Consider the following 17275-nt stretch of genomic DNA (forward strand, 5'->3'; position numbering starts at 1 on the left):
GACCAAACCGATCCACAATCGATCTGATTGGTTGTTGAATTTCATTGAGAACGTTTTGATTGGCTAATCATTTTGAGCAGGTAGCCAATCAAATCGATTTAAATTCCAACGACAAACCACAACACAATGAAATTTCACTCGAAAGCACAATACTTGCTTTTGCACATTTTATTAACTCTCCAAAGATCAAAATTTCGATGAAACGCATTCCATATCAACATATCTCAGTAGGCATATTTTACATTCAAATTCAGACAACAACGATAAAATGATATATTTGGCGAAAGTCACCACCAACAGTCTGAACGACGTAAGTTATAAAAGGACACTGCAGCAAAAGTCCATCGTGTAGTGATACATTACGTACGTTGACACGATGACGTTTCCGACATACTCCAGTCTGTCGGCCATGACGGGGACCGTGGGATTGTAGTGCTTAATGAACAGCAGAATCGCATGATCTGACACGGGAAGGGGCACGCGGTCGGCCGCTACCGGATCGAGTTGGGGCGGCGCGAGGTCGTCCAGGGAGTCGTCGCTTTCGTCGTCGGTCGCTGGAGCTGCCGGCGGCGGCGGCGGTGTAAATGTTTGCATGGGAAAGCGTTTGATCACGCCCGTGCAGCTACAGGTAAGGTAGGTTACCAAAAAGATATTAAAAGAAGAGGATTCCACGGGAATATTATTCCATCCCCAACATAAGTCGTGTGGACTTGGTACATAGGAACAAAAATCTACGAGGAATTGTAAAGATCTATATATATATATATATATATATAGTTAGCCGCACATAAAAAAAGAACAAAATATTTCTTCTGACAACGAAGAATACATACACAAGAAGCATAATCACGTATATATCTTTTTCATTTGAATTTGGACAGAACAGCTAGTGTAACACATCACAATGTAATTTCGTCATATATATATATAAATAGATACACTCGACAAAAACTGGTCCTCTGGGCCAAATATTAGTGTCAATTGCTACTGAGAGACAAGGGGATTAGTTGGTGTTTCAACATGAAAAATCGGATTATTCGATATATACAGTAGTTTATATCTTGGCATAGATTCGATTGCCCAACTTGAAACAACCAAGAATCACTACTACATCCACAAACAACCACACGAATAAATCACGTACTCGGACGTGTGCGGCGGGAAAATTTCGAGAAACAGCAGCACTTGCTTGGTGTGGACGTCGTCTTCTAACACTGCGGCGCACGTCGCCTCGAGCGGGTGCTTGTCCAGGGGCTCATCCGGCCGCGTGGTCTGGTTCTCCCGGGTCGCCAACTTCCACAGCCGCATCTCGTTGATCGGCACCCCCGTCTCCATCGCCACTTGGCCGTACAGGTGGCGGAGCTACGACGATACAGTTATGGTAAATATAACAATAAAGATATCTAAATTATAATACATAGAACATAGCAGGTAGAACATATACATGGCTAGTCAGTTCACGGTCGTCACGAGATTGTAGAACAAGGATAGCATGAACATACCCAAAGTATAACAAACACAACATATACAACAATTACGTGGATATTCAAGGTTTTAGAGAGGATCGCGACGACGTTGGCACCGTTTATATAACAATTATAACATGAACATACCAGACTTATAACAACCACAACATGAACATAACAATTATAACATAGGCCGTCAAGACTATAACACAAACAACATATGGATAGTATCAATATATAACAATTATAACAGTAACCCCATGTATATACATACCGTGTTGGTCTTGAGCACTTTGCACGAGAGCAAGTGCGTGGGTACTTTGTTGGGCTTGGGTAATGCGACAAAGTCGAGTGTTCGAGTGATCCGGCGGAACCGACCGACGGCGTCGTCTGTGGCGATGCGTACGGACAGGAACAAATGCTCGCTACGAAGGATAACACGCAAATGGAATGAATTATAACAGTTATACTAAATAGGAAAAATGAATTGTAACAGTTTCGTACCGTTGCGCGAGGCGCTTGCGTTTCCGTGCGGCGACCTCTTCGGCTTGAAAGCGCGCCGCCAGTGCCGCGGGGATGGTGTGTTCGACGGTGCCCACTCCCGTTTGTACATATACCTACAAATATATATTTCAATATATATATTATATATATTTATGAATCTGACGACAACAAAACGACCATGCGTCCAATATGGTAGCGCCATCGCGCATTAGAACATGCAGACATGGAATCGAATAAAGTGAACGGGACAGCTCATGCAGGTTCAAACCATTCGGCAGTTGGGGATTGATTGCATCGAAAGGTATTGTTTGTTAATATATATATATATATACATACGGTTTTTCACCCAAATTTCTCAATTTTAAGGGGGATTGATGAAATCACCATAAATCGAGCAAAGCAGTATGATTGCCTTTTGAATGGGTAAAACGAATGAACGTTAAAATACTGCCACAAAGAGACCAAGGAACCTCTTACACTTAATTTTCTATTCAATGTCGCAGGTTCGACGAATCCTTGAACCAGCGGCGGAGGAATTTTTGAGTAAAACAATAAAAAACCAAGTATCCAGTCTGCATATATATATATATATATATATATATATATATTGTCAAGTTGACTCCAAATTGGAGCGGGGTGCTCAACCAAATCGGCCGGCAATCGATCGACCAATCAAAAACTAGATCACAAATCAAGTAGCCAATCAAATCCACTCTTCAACCAATGCTAAATCGAATTAATGTGTGACTTCAATTAGTGTAACACTGGACATTCGTTACATACAAAAGTCAATCGAAAGAATCGATATATCGATAGATTTGGCAAAGAATCAGCACTAAAGTCAGCCAAATTTGGGGTAAAAAAAACACAATAAACAAACCTCTATACACATACTGAATGTGATGTCGGAGGATATTTTTTCAGAATTATCAACCATTATTGACGCAAAGTGTTCTTACCAGCATGTACGCACTGCTAAACGACGTGACGCCGGCCAACGGACTGCCAAAGCTGCTCTCCATCACATCGCCCTCGTCGACGGCAGAGATGAGGTCGTCGTCGTATTTAAACCACAAAGTGTTGGCCGGATCTTGGCCGTGGGGTCGAATATACACGTAATAGTGGCCGCCGTGGACGTCTCCTGAATGCACGAGGATGCTACGAAGGGAAATATATATAATTGCCGTTTTACAATATATATATTGATATATAAGTACCTGTGCAAATGGTATTTCGTCGAGTCGGGCGACGCAGTGGAGTCCATATACGCTGCAAGATTCAATTGCTTGGGAAACTCAAATCGATCGTGCACTTTGACCATTCCATCCCGCAACGGGTCGTATTCAAAACTATTGAATAATTAAATAAATATATTGGATTCAAACATTTACAAATATATAGATTCGATGCAAATCACACCCACACAGCTCTTATGTGTACAACCTCACAAGGAACGAATACATCAACCAATACAATTCTCCTATTGCTACTGCATATATGAAGCCTAATATATAAAGCAGTGTGTATTTAGTCTATTTAGTCCAAGCAGGGTGCTAGCTAGCTACACTATTCAGTTATATTCACAGCCAATTAGAAAAATCCCTCGTACCACATTAAGCGACACCGTGAAGACATGTCAATTAATACTCGTCAACCACAAAACGTGTATAAAACACTATCCAACGAACACATGCTAGTTTTAAAATAGTTAAATATATAATATATATACGTACAACGAAGACTATTCCATGCAGTTTCAAACAAAAAACAAAAAAATACGCACACACCACCAACATTATATATCTACATATACATATAGATATATATTCAAATAGTATACATATATATATATTCAGACGGTATATATATATATTCAAACGGTATATATATTCAAACGGTATATATACATACATATCTATATATCTATATCTATATTCAGACGGCATATATATATATATATACCGTTTGAGTTGGATATTGAGGATGGGCGGGAACGAGTGGAAGCTCAGTCCTTTCTTGGCATCCTGCTTGCCAAACCCGTTGGCAGCGTCGTACTGGTTGTCTCCGTCGAGGGTTTCTACTTGGACAAACTTTTCAAAGGATGCGTCCAGGTTCACACAGCCCTTGACGTCTAGCTGTAGGTCGTAGAACGATTCGTGTCTGCTGGACGTGCACTCGACATGCACACAAGACACGAACGACGTTACTTTGCCTTCAAACAGCGCCGGAATGAGGCCGTCCACGGGGGTGTGCTTCATCTTGTCTTCCAACCGATCGCACAAAATGCGATACAGTTCCTATTCCAAACTGTGAACCCTCCTTTTCGCATGTTTTATTATATATATAGCATAAATATTGTTCATATATGTATATGATCCAAATCGATTGTTGGGTTCGAAAACTGGTGAGCTAGAATTGAATGGATCAAAGAACCGCCAAAGCCAATCAAATCACGATCTGTCGAATTTCGACCAATCCAAACGATTGATGCGCCGCGGTGGGCCAAACCACAAATGTATAGTATAGTTTGTACAAGCTTAAATGACGTCAAATGGATTCGAACGCTATTTATTGAAATGACTCAAAAATCCAAATTTGGGTGAAAAGCACAATATTAATATCAAACAGTGAACACACAACCAATCTCTCGTTGGATTGGATCGATTATATTTCCAGATGGCGACCATATCATATTTCAAAATAATATTAATATTTCCTTGGATTTGCCAATATGAATCGGATTTTTCAACGGGGTCAGAATATATATCGAGTGTACCTGCACGTCGTGCTGTGTGAACGCATCCATGTGCGACCACCCAAAGGCTTTGGTCAGTTCCTTTGTGCTTACTGCTTTCACCGCTAGAAGATTAAAATCAAAACGTCAGTTCCTTATAATCTAAAATCGTTTTATAACAGTGAAATTATATAATTTAAAAAAGTACCTGAACGACCATAGGATAAAAAACGCGTACAAACATTGATCCAAACGTCATTCGATAAATTTGCCACATCTCGTGGAACGTCGTACAATTTCAATATATATATGTATATATATGTATATATATACATCAAGAGCATTCAACGTACTACTATTATCATTTCTATATATATATAAATATATAAACGTCATCCGACATTACCAAATCTCGTGGAATCATAGTACACTTTCAACATATATATATCAAGTGCATGCAACACACTACTACTATCATCATTTCGATATATATATATAAACGTCATTCGACATTGTCAAATCTCGTGGAATCATAGTACCAAGAGCATTCAACACACTACTTTCATTTCAATATATATGTATATATATATATATATAAACGTCGTTCGACATTGCCAAATCTCGTGGAATCATCGTACCCTTTCAATATATATATATATATATATATATCAAGAGCATGCAACACACTACTATTATTATTTCAATGTATATATATACATATATACATTTAGATAGATACCAGACGTACATGTTTCCAATCTGTAAAACACACGCTGTAGCGCCAACGCGACGGAATTGGTGCTGTCGTCGTCGGCGGTGGGGGTATCGTACACGGCTTTTCGAAATGGACGGAGGTAGAACAGCGTCTCGAGCAGCGAGTTCATGTAGCATGTTGCGCCTGGACAAAGGGGTGGTGGATGAGGTCCAAGAAAAGAGCGACGAGGCATGGAGAGGACGTCTGACCTTGGTTCTTCAACCCGACCATGCCGGTAGCAGTCTTGGAATCGTAGTTGAGGCTCATCGTCAAGTCCACGAGACCGGACTTGTCGTCCAACGGTTGATCGAGAAGGGACAGTTCCGAGTCCAGCGCCGACGCGTCGTCGTCAAAGCCCGTGGGACTCGTGCTTCCATCATCCGACTTCATGCGCTTGAGGGGGATCTCGGAAGCTGGCGGCGCCGAGTACCCGTCCGCGACGTCGATGACAGTCAAAAACACGGAGAGTTTCAGCTCAAACTTGCCTACGACCGTTCCAAGATGACGACATGTCGAGAAAGGACGTGTATATGATGAAAGGATCGTCCTAAGGATGAAGATGTACCTGTGTTGGGGGACACGAATGGGTTCTGGTTCATCAAGTCGCTCATGTGGTAGAACGGCACGAACGTCGCCACATCCACCTCGTCCTCCAACACGACCGACACTTGAACCTGTTGGGACGCCGCCGACGCCGCCGACGCATGCAACAGGTTGTACGGCAAGAGCGTGATCGTGAGCGTCACCGGTGCGCCGAAGCACTTGTTGCGCGAAACCGTGACACCGACGTCGCCCGAGTCGTCGTCGGGAGCGCACTCGAAGGTCCAGACCACCGTCGTTTCATCTTGCACGACCACGTCGAAAGTGGACCCGACAAACCCTGACATGTTCAAGGAGAGCCATGGAGCCGAGGAAGGATCGTCACCTCCGAGCTCATCGTCCGTCGTCGGGATCGGGCGCTTCATGGCAAGTTCAAAGCGTTTGGCGGCAAATCCAAGGATAGGAGGAGCCGACGATCTGATTGGCTGTAAATGAATCCAATAATATTAGAAATCATATCATTACATTATTGATACCATCAATATTTATTAATATCCATTCGTGTTAACAGCTACTAGTACCAGGTAGTACTACTACGTAGTACTAGTAGTATTTACTAAATCGGGCATCATGATGCCAATGGATGACGAGGTGAGGATGCTATGAAGGGGTTCCTTGTTTACGGCGGGCCCCTATGCTTAGGGGTTGATAATATATATATTATATATATATATATATATACGTGTATTGCTGCATATCGACCTTTTATCACGACGTTGAAGCAAATATATTATTGGGACGGAGGAATAATATAATAAATATTCAAGAGCGAGTAGATATTTCGAGCGAAACGTCCTTTCCCGCCAAAGTCTCACTCGGACGACACGGGACACAACATGTCGGCAAACGCAGAGTCGGCCACAGACTCATGAAGGAGTTTCCCCGTTGCATCAGCCAAGAGAGCTGCGAGAATGTGCTTGCACTACGAGGAAGGGTACTGCATGAGGACTCGTTGCAGCGACATCACTCACATACACTGTACCATGGTGGACTTGCTGTGCACAGTCGTGTGGAGGAAGGCAGCACAGGAGCAATAGTGTGAGAAGCAAATGTAAAACGACGGGCCGCCGCTGGATCCATGGTGCGACTGCGACGACACGCGGGTGAACGACCGTCCGCTTGGTGCGGCCGTGACGCAAGTGACGCGCTGCCGCTCCACCAGTTCCGACGCCGCCTGGAGTAGTGCCATCTCTGCTTCGTTCGTGTAGATGGTCAGCAGGATTTCTCCGTGTTGCGCGGTGAACTGGCCGTCGTTGGCTTTGACCAGTGCCAACGTCTGTCGCAACACCGCCGCGCTCATGTCATTGCTCATGGTGGGATTCCGGATAATCTTGTGGTTGGCAATGGCATCCGTATGGATTCTCATTTTCAAATTTGAGCGGTGGTGATACAGTAACAGGACGTTCCATGGAGCTCGCTGTGGCGGTGGCATGTGGCATGATGCCGACAGGAGAAGGGTGGTCGATGTGATACTGTAGTGTGTTTGTGTGTGGGCAATGAGGAAACGACGCTTGTATCTGATGCTTTAATCGATGGGAGTTTACGCTCTCGTCCATGAAGAACGATGGTCATGCTAATCTGAGCCCTTTGTAGTCCGCTGAGGTACTAGTAGTCCCCAACACCAGGATGCCGCTCTACTTGTACGCAGGAAATTCTCTGTGCCTTGAGTAAGGTGAAGGAGGTACGTACACATAATAACACGTGGACGGGGGTAGCCAGCCTCGTTGGCCCTTTCTCAAGTCATGTCTTCAAACGCGACTTCACCAAACCTAGGCATCTCACATTTGTATGTACCGGTAGCACATGTCAAGCACATGCGATTCCTTCATCTACGAGCGGCCATTGGGTCCGTCAATGCATGCTGCAACACAAGAGCAAACAAATACTTCCTTAGATTCATCAAACACATTTACGAATTCCCTCGCAACATAAACTTTGGGCTGTCGTTGGCGGCGGTCTTCTTGCCGCTGTCATATAAAATAGACAAAATCACAATGATCGTACAGACCAAGATGGCTGCGACCAGCACATGCATGCATTTGTCTCCATCGAAGGTGCTGGTGAGACTGGCCCACCATGTTGCAATGGCCGACTTGGGCGCGTCTTTCTTGAGGATCATGCGGATGGGTTTCTTGGGCATGTCTGGAGATCGAAACCACGGAAGCGGGTACACTTCTTCCGCTTTGGGCTTTGTTTGGATGCGGACAGACCGCGTGGATTTGACTGGCACAGTCACGATGATCGGATCGCCGTACGCTGGACTGCTGCTGGGTGTGGAGGTCAAGGGGCTGCATTTTAACAGAGGCGACAGTTCCTGGGTTGCTTTCGTGGCTCCCATGATGGTGTGTATGGATGGCGGCGGCAGACGTTCTCCGCGGCGGTCCACGCTCGCAATTTCGAATGGTGTCCGATGAAATGGGAGCAGTCGACCTGCATCTGCTGCTCAAGGACGTAACGCCCCACGGGGCGCCATCCGTGAGAAAGTCGAAATATTATTGTTTTCAACAATTCCAGCGCAATATTATAATCCTTGATACAAATCTTCCGCTATTAGATTCATTTCACTTTAAGGCCAAAATATTCGATGATAGGTTCAGCCACAAGAATATCACGCTACCACGCTTCTATATGCCGTGGACAAGTATAACTGTAGATCCTTTTGAGTTTAGCGTTGTTGTCACATGCTTAGTGAGCATGCAGTCGATCGGTCAAGCCACCGCCTTTGACTTGAAGGCTCGTGAAGCGGCGGCATCATTCATTCAATACCGTCATACTATTTCGTATACTTCGTTTCACACCTGACCTTGGCGGAGTCCCAGAATAGCCAAGATTGGGTGACTGGGACGGTTGACCTAATATACAATACTGAAGTAATAAATGTCCCAAAACAAGTACAGGTTTGAAGGAGGGGTGTGCATTTTATACTCCTCGTAATTAAACTATGCTACAAGCCCTGTTGTGTGTAAATGTCGCTCCTCCTAATCAGCCAATTGATTGGCCACCAACTCTGCCTACGACATATGATTGGCCCAAATCGGAAGCCACAGGGTAGAAAAGATCCGCTCTGTCAACAAAAAATCCACAATGCGATTCCTTGCCTCTGTCGCTTTGTATCGCGCGACACCCAGACAATACGGCCCAGACTGCAAACCTGCTGGCATATGTACAGTAGACCTCTGGCAATGGCTTTGGTCAACTCCCAGCCATCCACTGGCATTGTACTGTACACTCAGCTAGGATTATACCGCAATCACTGCAATTCCCAGCGTCTAGCTCATTTGCAACGACGACGACAGGAATACAGTAATAATACTGGAACTGTCGTACCTGGAATTCGGTTGACGCATTTGATTTCGTACCAACCAGTATATATGGACGGCACTGCTTCTTTTATCAGAAATTGCTAGTTATACACCCGCATAAGAACGATCAGCTTTACAGTAGCGAGCGACGACAGACCATCCGCCCACAAAATTGCGCGCACCGCAGCGGAGGTCGTGCAGGCGGTGCCTTGGCGAGGAGTGAGCCCCAATCGTGCACTTCACCGAATGTCCAATCGATTCCTCATGTCGGGAGAAGCGGCAGGTAGGCGGACAAGGTCTGTGGTACAACTATTCGCATTCGGTTAAGTGCGTGTACGAAGCATATATCCAGCAAATATTTGTCCGAGTCATTATGGGAATTAGTATACCGTACACACCACTTACTATTAATAGAGGTTCATAGCGATAAGGCCTAACCACTGGTGTTGCAGTTCACCTCGGAGACTTAGCATTAACTCTAAGGTATAATGTATGTACTTTTAATACGTAGTACTCCTCACACGCGGCTACGGGCTGGTAAAGTGTATCCGGATAGCATAATTTACTGTCAGTATTTGGGGTTAACAGTAAAATAACAGTGGAACTCGTTTCATGTCTGATTTGCACACACCCATCGGCAGACTTCCATATACAGTACGCTAGGTAGGTAAGGCACTGTACTGGTTGTACAGTAGTACTACGTAGTATATTACTGTAGTACCCACAGTAAAGTTAAGTATAAATAGTACTACTACTAGTATTATTTGAAGTATTTTTTCTGGTACGATTCAGCTGTTCAAATATATTTTCGCGTTCATATTGCAGTCGTAGTCAAAATAGACGACACCGTTGACATGAAAACCGTGTCATATTAGATATCGACGTTGAAGTAGTTTTCGCTCTCCAAGTTTGAAATCGCCATTCCCCAACCGGCGATGCTGATCCAGGTCGACTCGTTCGTGTGTCCCATCACGTGCGACGTCATGGATGACCCGGTGGTGGCCTGCGACGGATACTCGTACGATCGATCGGCGATCGAGTCCTGGCTCGAGAACCACAGCACCAGTCCCGTGACCAACAACCAGCTCGCGACGAAGGACCTGTTGCCAAACCACTCCCTTCGTCAAGCGATCCTGGAAGTCGCGCAACCTCGACACGCCCCGCTCCCTGCGACTCCTAATGCGGCCACCAACCGCACGAAAAAGACGAAGAAGCCAGCAACTCGCAAGTACGTGGCACCACGAGACGCCAGCAGCAACAACACTGCAGCGAACACCCCGCGCCAGTCTCGCCGCCTACAACGACTGGCCCCCGACGGACCGCCGTCGAAGAGGACCCGTCAGTTGCCTCCGCAGCATGGTCCTCAACGTCCTTCTGTGGAAGCTTAGTGCCCACTTTATTTCTTCGAAAGAGCTCGAATTAACGTTACTATTGGATTTCATTTCAAGTGTTATCGAGAGCACTGGGCCAATCAAATCGGTTTATGACACAGCTCTCCATGCTGATTGGATAAGACATTTGTACACATACACACATAACAGCGTCCACAACTGTGAATATTTAGCCATGCAGTGGCCAGTGGCAGCACTATGCCTGGCGGTGGCCGCTGTGTGGATGCACTACATCGCTACCTTCAACAAGGACGACTTCTCCGTAGTGTACTCCACTGTCCTTCCAGCACTAGCCCCTGCGCTCGAGTCGGGCGTTGTGCTTATCGATGATGGTGCTTTGGTCCCAAAGTACCGCTCCGACATTGTATCCATGGAGGTGCTAACTACACTACTACTACCTGCTCTCGTTGATTGACGTTTAGAGGAATAGACCCAACACTTCATTGCGCCGTCAACCACTTGCGTGGACCTCCCTCGACCGGTCGGACCGATCACACCTGTCACCACGGTCATGGCATCTCCCGTCCCGCCGACGATGGTGTTTATGCTCCTCAATGGCGCCAACGACGGACTGTACTTCACATGGCACGACGGTTGCCTCCATGCAGTAGGACACATGGCGGCCGTGGCGCTCGGCGCCGACGCGGACTGGGTATCCCTCGGCATTCGTCTGTACAACCAGCAAGGCCACATCGTCCAGGACGCCGCCGACGTCCGCACAAGTGGCGGCATTCTGCACGTGTTGCTTGAGTTCCAAGTATGGGTCTGGCCTGGAATTGCCGTGGGATACACGACCACCGTCCAATGCGACCATCCAGTCAGCGAATGTGAACATCCACCAATCACCCTCACCACCCTCAGCTTATCCCCCAAAGTGTTTGGCGTGAGTGGGTTCGTGAGCCAGGACGATGCCGACGCCATCTTGAGCCAAGGCCAGCCCCATCTAGATCGATCGCGAATCGACGACAAGGGCGTGCGAGGTATTGTGCTTTCGAGTGAAATTTCATTGTGTTGTGGTTTCTCGTTGGAATTTAAATCGATTTGATTGGCTACCTGCTCAAAATGATTAGCCAATCAAAACGTTCTCAATGAAATTCAACAACCAATCAGATCGATTGTGAATCGGTTTGGTCGGCGCGATTCGATCCCCAAATTTGTACTATCAAATCGACAATATGTATATAGTAGTTGTTTAACCACGCTGGCTGGCCCCCATTATTGGAAAGTCGATTTATTTATTTATCTTTAATTTGCTACAAATTTCCATAATTCTGCGCGATTTTCAAAAATATCTCGCGTCGAAGTTTCATCACGAATATAAGGTAGCAAAGCATAAGTGAGAATTGAATTTTCAGATTGACCAATGGGATGCGAGATTTGGTGGTTTGAGGGTGGGCGTGATTCGATTGACAGTTTTCCTGAAATGTATACCTAATAAATTATACAATAATATATATATATATCGTATATTGCACGCCCGCATCCACTGTTGTTAAAAGCATTGTTCATCGTAGGCATTTCCACGACGCGAACAAGCCACACTGCGTTTCTACCCCCGAGGTTCTCTCTCGTCTGTTATTTTTATTTTATTATTATTATGCATATTCTTTTTGGAGTAGTTCGATGTACATTAGTATTGTGAATTCGGTATAAACTAACTTGCAAAATTCGCGTGGTTTGTCGAATCAAAATTCAATCACGCTGGAGTTTTGATTGGTTGAATATACTTGACCACCTTTTTGCAAGAGCCAATCAAATTATCCACTCAAAAATGGATTAGCCAATAGTGTCGATTCGTGATTTGATTCGACGGGGTCTGGAAATTCGTAGTATCGAATCCACAATATATGGAATACATCATCATATTTTGGCTAGCCAACTGACACGGCAGCTCCAAGTCCGAGCGGCCAAGCTAGCTCGCCTGCCTAGTCCTAGCTTTGCCGAACGGACCCAGCTGGTGCGGTATGCTCCTGGCGAGTATTACAAGCGACATCTCGATACATTCAATAACAAGCAGATTGTACCCAAACCCTCATACAATTACACTGATTTTGAGGTGACCATTCGTTGTTACAAAAATATATAAAAATATAAACGATGGACACACCATCCGGCTAGGATTGGGCGGCGTGGGCTGCGGCTGCGGTGGACTCGAAGGATATCACTTGTAGTAGTAGTAATACTACTAGTACTACTACTGCGAGTGACGAGTGTTGGAACGGCCACAAGTGGTATCCGAATGCGTCGTCGACAGAGTTCACACAAGAGCTACTAAGGGCATTTTGGAATTATGCCAACGCGACCAACTACTTTTCCTCTCGGTAATCATAATCGATCGAGTCGATTTATAGTATATTTTTATACATCATATATATATATATATTATGGTGGTTTGCGTAGCTTGGACAAAGCATGGGACGAGTGGCTCGACGTGAATTTACATGCAAATGCTTCGGGCATCATGAAGGTTTTGATGGAAAGCAAAGGCGAGTATTTGCCCACGATAGTTCGGGTGTGGGAAGCCAAGGCGGGGAATTTTCCCCATTTGCGCTACACGTTTCCGAAACGTCGACCGCCCCATGGCATGAGTCAATGGTATCATAGAAATGTCAAAATATATTGTGCTTTCAGCCAACAAACAGTTGGAATATATTTCTTGCTGAGTCACTAAACTCGTCGGTCGATTTCGATTTTTGTACTGACTTTTGTATGGAGATTTTTGTAAAGCCATTCACAGTATTTATACACGAATTCGATCGTTGCAGGCGTTGGATTGGCCGCTTGAAAGTGTTCTGGCTTTTGATTGGTCAGTCGATTGTCTGTCAATTAGGTTATTCTGGCCCTTGAGCACCCCACTCCAAATTCGAATCGACTTGACAAAATTACCCCTTGTATCCAAGTTATTTCTATCGCCATTCTATATCTTGCTTCCTGTCACAATATATAATTATATATATATATGCAAAAAGCGATAAAAATTCGAAGAATACACATATATATATATATACTGTTTGGTATGGCAGTCATAGACGTTGGGTTGACGGGAATCCAATCTATACAAATATATATATATATATATTTTAGGTATCGCTGGGTGCGCAATACAAAGGAAACCATCGCGTCTCTCAGCCAAGCTGCCCCCGAACTGATCCAGCCCTATGGAGACCTTTATCCCAAGTTTAACACAGCTTTTGAGACTAAAGTGCTGACTCTATTGCGAGTGCGCATCGCCACCGGCGGGGTAACCAACGTGCTGTCCAATGATTGGCTGGCCTGGCTCGACGAGAACAACGGGCGCCGCAATGTCCTGCTCCAAGTACTTATACTACATATGTCCATTTCATGTACTAGTATAAAATTCGAATTGAAAAAGCAAAGTATAGTGTCCCGTTTGATTGGAATTTTAAAAAACGATGGTATTTCTTGAAATAATTAATGTCCGGCTCCAGGTATACTGACTGTATGATGTCCATTATGACCTCGATAAAAAATTCGATTTTTTTACTTTTACGTCCAAGTATAATAGTTATTCTAATAATTTTAATTTTTAAAAAATAATTAGATGGAAAATAGAACAAAAAATAGTTCAATTTTGATAGAAATTCTGCTTTAACTAGAATAAAAAATATTTATATAATAGTTATTTCTTGAAACTATGATGCCCCTTTTGATTGTTCGAAATGATAGTTGATTTCTATGATTTTGCATGATTTTATTCGAAATTGAAGTTTACAATTTATATGTGCCATCATCTGCCTTGCCATCGTACGTCGTTAGACCTGATATTGTATATTGAGTGGCCCAAACGCATTCAATTGATTTCGTCATATTTGACTAGATTTCGTTATATTTGACGATAGTTTTGTCTAAAACGTGTATATTATTGAATGGATCCTATTGTATGTAGTTGGTGCAAGAAGTCGGATCGTCCTTGGTGCTCCATCTGATTCAGTCGTGGGAACTCCAAGTGCAATTTGCACCTGTGACAGGGTACACTTTGCCTTTGTATGTGCCACACATTCCGCCCCAGCGATTCGCCACGTTGTTCGTGTACGTCAACTCGGTCGACGCTGGCGGCGAGACGGCATTTCCTTTTGCCACGTCATCGCACGCAGTCAACCGTTCCACGATGACCGAGTGTAATCAAGGCCTGGCGGTGCCGCCGGTGGCGCTGCAAGCGGCGCTCTTCTACGTCCAAACGCCGACGATGGAGGTGGACGAGATGGCCAGCCACGGCGGGTGTCCGCCCAGAGGTGACAACGTCAAGTGGGGTGCTAACCAGTTCATGTGGAACGCCGACGCAGAGGAAGGCGCGGCCGTGTGGCTCGATTCGACATGATCACACACAGTAGTGGCATGCATACAGTATCAAAGAAGTACAGTACTGGTATCCAGTGTGGACTGAACGAATCTTCAATTGCATTTACAGTTAGAAACAAACACGACCTGAACGTCAACTTATACTGTACTACTAGTACTACGTAGTAGCCTTCAAGGAGGTAGCACCAACCATCCATTCACAATGCATTCAGTAGTACAGTATCAAAGTACTGTAGTACTGAATGCAGTGTGGATACTATCGACCGAAAATCGACCACGAGAACGAGAATCGCCTTTAGAAACAAAAATGACCTTAACGTCAACTTTCAGCCTGTCAAGTTGCACCAACTAATGCGATGCATCATCTCGCAAAGCATACCGTATCCAAGTACTGTGTGTATATATAACGAATAGAATCGTATGACGAAACAAAAACGACGTTAACGTTACATTCGTTCCTTCAATATGACCGCCAACTGTTCCGTTCGCAACTACTAGTACATCCCTGGATGCAGAAGAAGGCATTCAAACTAACGATCAACTAATGCATAAACGCATGGTTACTAGGTAGTATTAAAATCGTTCTGAGTTGTTGGACGTGGGGGAAGGGGGGGGATCCTCAGGGGTGATAAGTTCCGTCGACACTTCGATGGCATTGGTCAGCTTTCTTGGCTGGGTGTTCTGGCTCCACTTTCTTCATGTATGCGATAGACACCCACACCAAGAAGACTAAAATCACCGCAATCGAAAAGTACGTGCACAAAATGTCAAACAAGCATCCTAACGAAAATCACTGAGAAATGAATGGACGGCGGCCGATACAAGAAATCGCACCGTAGGGCGGGCGACCAGGGAGCATGTTGCGTACAGTGGGCACTGCAAACAAAGCCGACACAAAGATGGCGGGGCTGTCTGGGGGCCGATGTTTCCAAATCACAGCACAACTACGAGCGCATCGGTAAAAGTCCGTTGTTGTATTAATAAATCGTACCTTCCAATGTACCCCACCGAGATGGTCACGGACCACACACACACAAACACTAGCGCCGCGTACACGTTGAACTTGCGCGACACTTCAATCGTGAGCGACCTACAAAAAATCGCACGGTATGCAACTGTAATACAACGATAAGTAATCGAAATGGTTGGTTGTACGCACGTCGAAATCGACGGGGTGCCCGGGGGACCGTCGTTGTCAAAGTCATCGGGGGTCGTTTTCCGTACTTTGTATCTACACATGTACGTCTTTTGTTAGAAGTTGCTGGATGATGTTGTGGGATATTATTTTGCACCGCCAGTTGAAATCTTCGGGCGTCTTGACGACGACGGCAACGTCAATGGCTTCAGCCTTTTGGCCCATGAATGGACTCGTGCCGACAAATGCTTCCGTCTCCACAGCGGTCAAGTACTTGTCGAACGGGTACCAAGCTGTGGACCCCTTGACAAGGGGGATCTTGGTAATCAGCGGCACTTTCAAGTTGGTGATGTTGGGGGTAATGACAATCGCCCCGGGCCCCACTTGAACTCGAAACGGTTTGTACTACGGATGGGGGGGTTCGTGGGGGGGTAATCTAAACAATAGGGGGATATTTGATCAAATGCTATGTGGACATACCAATGTATCATTGGACGCCAAGCGCTTAGGAATATCAACGATAGTTGTGGTCATGACGAGCTCTAATACAGGACCAGTGATATTGTCAACAAATAACATTGTCGCAGAAGATATGACACACCATAGGTTTCTGTGCTAATCGAAGAAATCACCGTGTTGAGCACGATGCTGTCTGGCTTGGACGGGGTCGAATATAGCACTTGGTACCCATGTACTTTGGTTTCTAGTCAAGTAAGGTACATGTTGATGGCTACACCATGAGAGGAGGCAACTACCTGACGCTGCTTGCGTGAGCGTAAAGGGGATGGCAATGCCAAGAAAGAACACCACAAGGCCGGCAATCGTGAACAGTTGCAACTGCATCCGCTTGTCCGGAGGTGCCATCTTTGAGTCCTCTGGAAGCGATGACAACAGCGCCGTGGGCGAGTGAAAGCTGATGCTGCTACTGCTCGCGTTGGATCTGTCGGATATGGTCATGCTAGCAGTCCCAAAAGTCCAAGAATGGGGGCTTCATAACATATATTTCTGTTTGCGTTTTTTCCACTACAGTGTAGAAGCTATAGCTGGAAAAAGGTATACACCAGGGCTT

General features: G+C 45.1%; 6 protein-coding genes across 12 annotated transcripts in view; 3 read left to right on the forward strand and 3 right to left on the reverse strand.

The window, feature by feature from the left end:
- The window catches only part of H257_12923, a 9403-nt gene extending 2956 nt beyond the window's left edge, over positions 1 to 6447 (reverse strand). The window contains exons 1-11 of one of the 2 annotated variants that reach the window (XM_009840319.1): positions 6024 to 6447; positions 5668 to 5943; positions 5453 to 5602; positions 4747 to 4829; positions 3933 to 4267; positions 3188 to 3319; positions 2930 to 3128; positions 1971 to 2083; positions 1741 to 1891; positions 1145 to 1362; positions 368 to 622 (exon numbers count right to left, since the gene is read on the reverse strand). In XM_009840319.1, coding sequence (XP_009838621.1) covers positions 368 to 622; positions 1145 to 1362; positions 1741 to 1891; positions 1971 to 2083; positions 2930 to 3128; positions 3188 to 3319; positions 3933 to 4267; positions 4747 to 4829; positions 5453 to 5602; positions 5668 to 5943; positions 6024 to 6423 — 2312 coding nt within the window. In that variant the 5' untranslated portion in view covers positions 6424 to 6447. The remainder of the gene's footprint in view (positions 1 to 367; positions 623 to 1144; positions 1363 to 1740; positions 1892 to 1970; positions 2084 to 2929; positions 3129 to 3187; positions 3320 to 3932; positions 4268 to 4746; positions 4830 to 5452; positions 5603 to 5667; positions 5944 to 6023) is intronic. The other variant, XM_009840318.1, reaches the window with a different exon arrangement.
- A 319-nt stretch (positions 6448 to 6766) lies between these two features.
- H257_12924 (hypothetical protein) lies at positions 6767 to 7382 on the reverse strand. The gene is made up of 2 exons (XM_009840320.1): positions 7041 to 7382; positions 6767 to 6980 (listed from the first exon to the last, which is right to left on the reverse strand). Exons 1-2 carry the CDS (start codon positions 7368 to 7370, stop codon positions 6870 to 6872), a joined length of 441 nt encoding a protein of 146 aa, XP_009838622.1. The 5' UTR covers positions 7371 to 7382; the 3' UTR covers positions 6767 to 6869.
- A 54-nt stretch (positions 7383 to 7436) lies between these two features.
- Positions 7437 to 8536, forward strand: H257_12925. Of its 2 annotated transcripts, XM_009840322.1 has the most exons (2): positions 7437 to 7739; positions 7859 to 8536. In XM_009840322.1, the coding sequence occupies exon 2, from the start codon at positions 7873 to 7875 to the stop codon at positions 8470 to 8472; it is 600 nt and encodes a 199-aa protein (XP_009838624.1). In that variant the 5' UTR covers positions 7437 to 7739; positions 7859 to 7872; the 3' UTR covers positions 8473 to 8536. The 2 variants fall into 2 exon arrangements, with proteins under 2 accessions (XP_009838624.1, XP_009838623.1); XM_009840321.1 differs by having other exon boundaries at positions 7439 to 8478.
- Positions 8537 to 10208: 1672 nt separating this feature from the next.
- On the forward strand, positions 10209 to 10828 carry H257_12926 (hypothetical protein). The gene has a single exon (XM_009840323.1). It carries the CDS (start codon positions 10296 to 10298, stop codon positions 10746 to 10748), a length of 453 nt encoding a protein of 150 aa, XP_009838625.1. The 5' UTR covers positions 10209 to 10295; the 3' UTR covers positions 10749 to 10828.
- A 72-nt stretch (positions 10829 to 10900) lies between these two features.
- Positions 10901 to 15203, forward strand: H257_12927 (hypothetical protein). Of its 5 annotated transcripts, XM_009840324.1 has the most exons (8): positions 10901 to 11127; positions 11182 to 11731; positions 12266 to 12311; positions 12627 to 12807; positions 12870 to 13072; positions 13152 to 13346; positions 13836 to 14067; positions 14659 to 15203. In XM_009840324.1, exons 1-8 carry the CDS (start codon positions 10927 to 10929, stop codon positions 15088 to 15090), a joined length of 2040 nt encoding a protein of 679 aa, XP_009838626.1. In that variant the 5' UTR covers positions 10901 to 10926; the 3' UTR covers positions 15091 to 15203. The 5 variants fall into 5 exon arrangements, with proteins under 5 accessions (XP_009838626.1, XP_009838629.1, XP_009838630.1 ...); XM_009840327.1 differs by having other exon boundaries at positions 10901 to 11731; XM_009840328.1 differs by lacking the exon at positions 14659 to 15203 and having other exon boundaries at positions 13836 to 14323.
- A 487-nt stretch (positions 15204 to 15690) lies between these two features.
- On the reverse strand, positions 15691 to 17163 carry H257_12928 (hypothetical protein; the record flags this gene model as incomplete). The annotated part of the gene is made up of 8 exons (XM_009840329.1): positions 15691 to 15851; positions 15906 to 16015; positions 16063 to 16161; positions 16231 to 16302; positions 16364 to 16611; positions 16687 to 16748; positions 16808 to 16909; positions 16962 to 17163. 8 exons carry the CDS (start codon positions 17161 to 17163, stop codon positions 15691 to 15693), a joined length of 1056 nt encoding a protein of 351 aa, XP_009838631.1.
- Between the last annotated feature and the right edge of the window lie 112 nt (positions 17164 to 17275).

The sequence above is a fragment of the Aphanomyces astaci genome (genome assembly GCF_000520075.1).
Source record: "Aphanomyces astaci strain APO3 unplaced genomic scaffold supercont1.44, whole genome shotgun sequence".
Lineage (NCBI taxonomy): Eukaryota > Oomycota > Saprolegniomycetes > Saprolegniales > Verrucalvaceae > Aphanomyces > Aphanomyces astaci.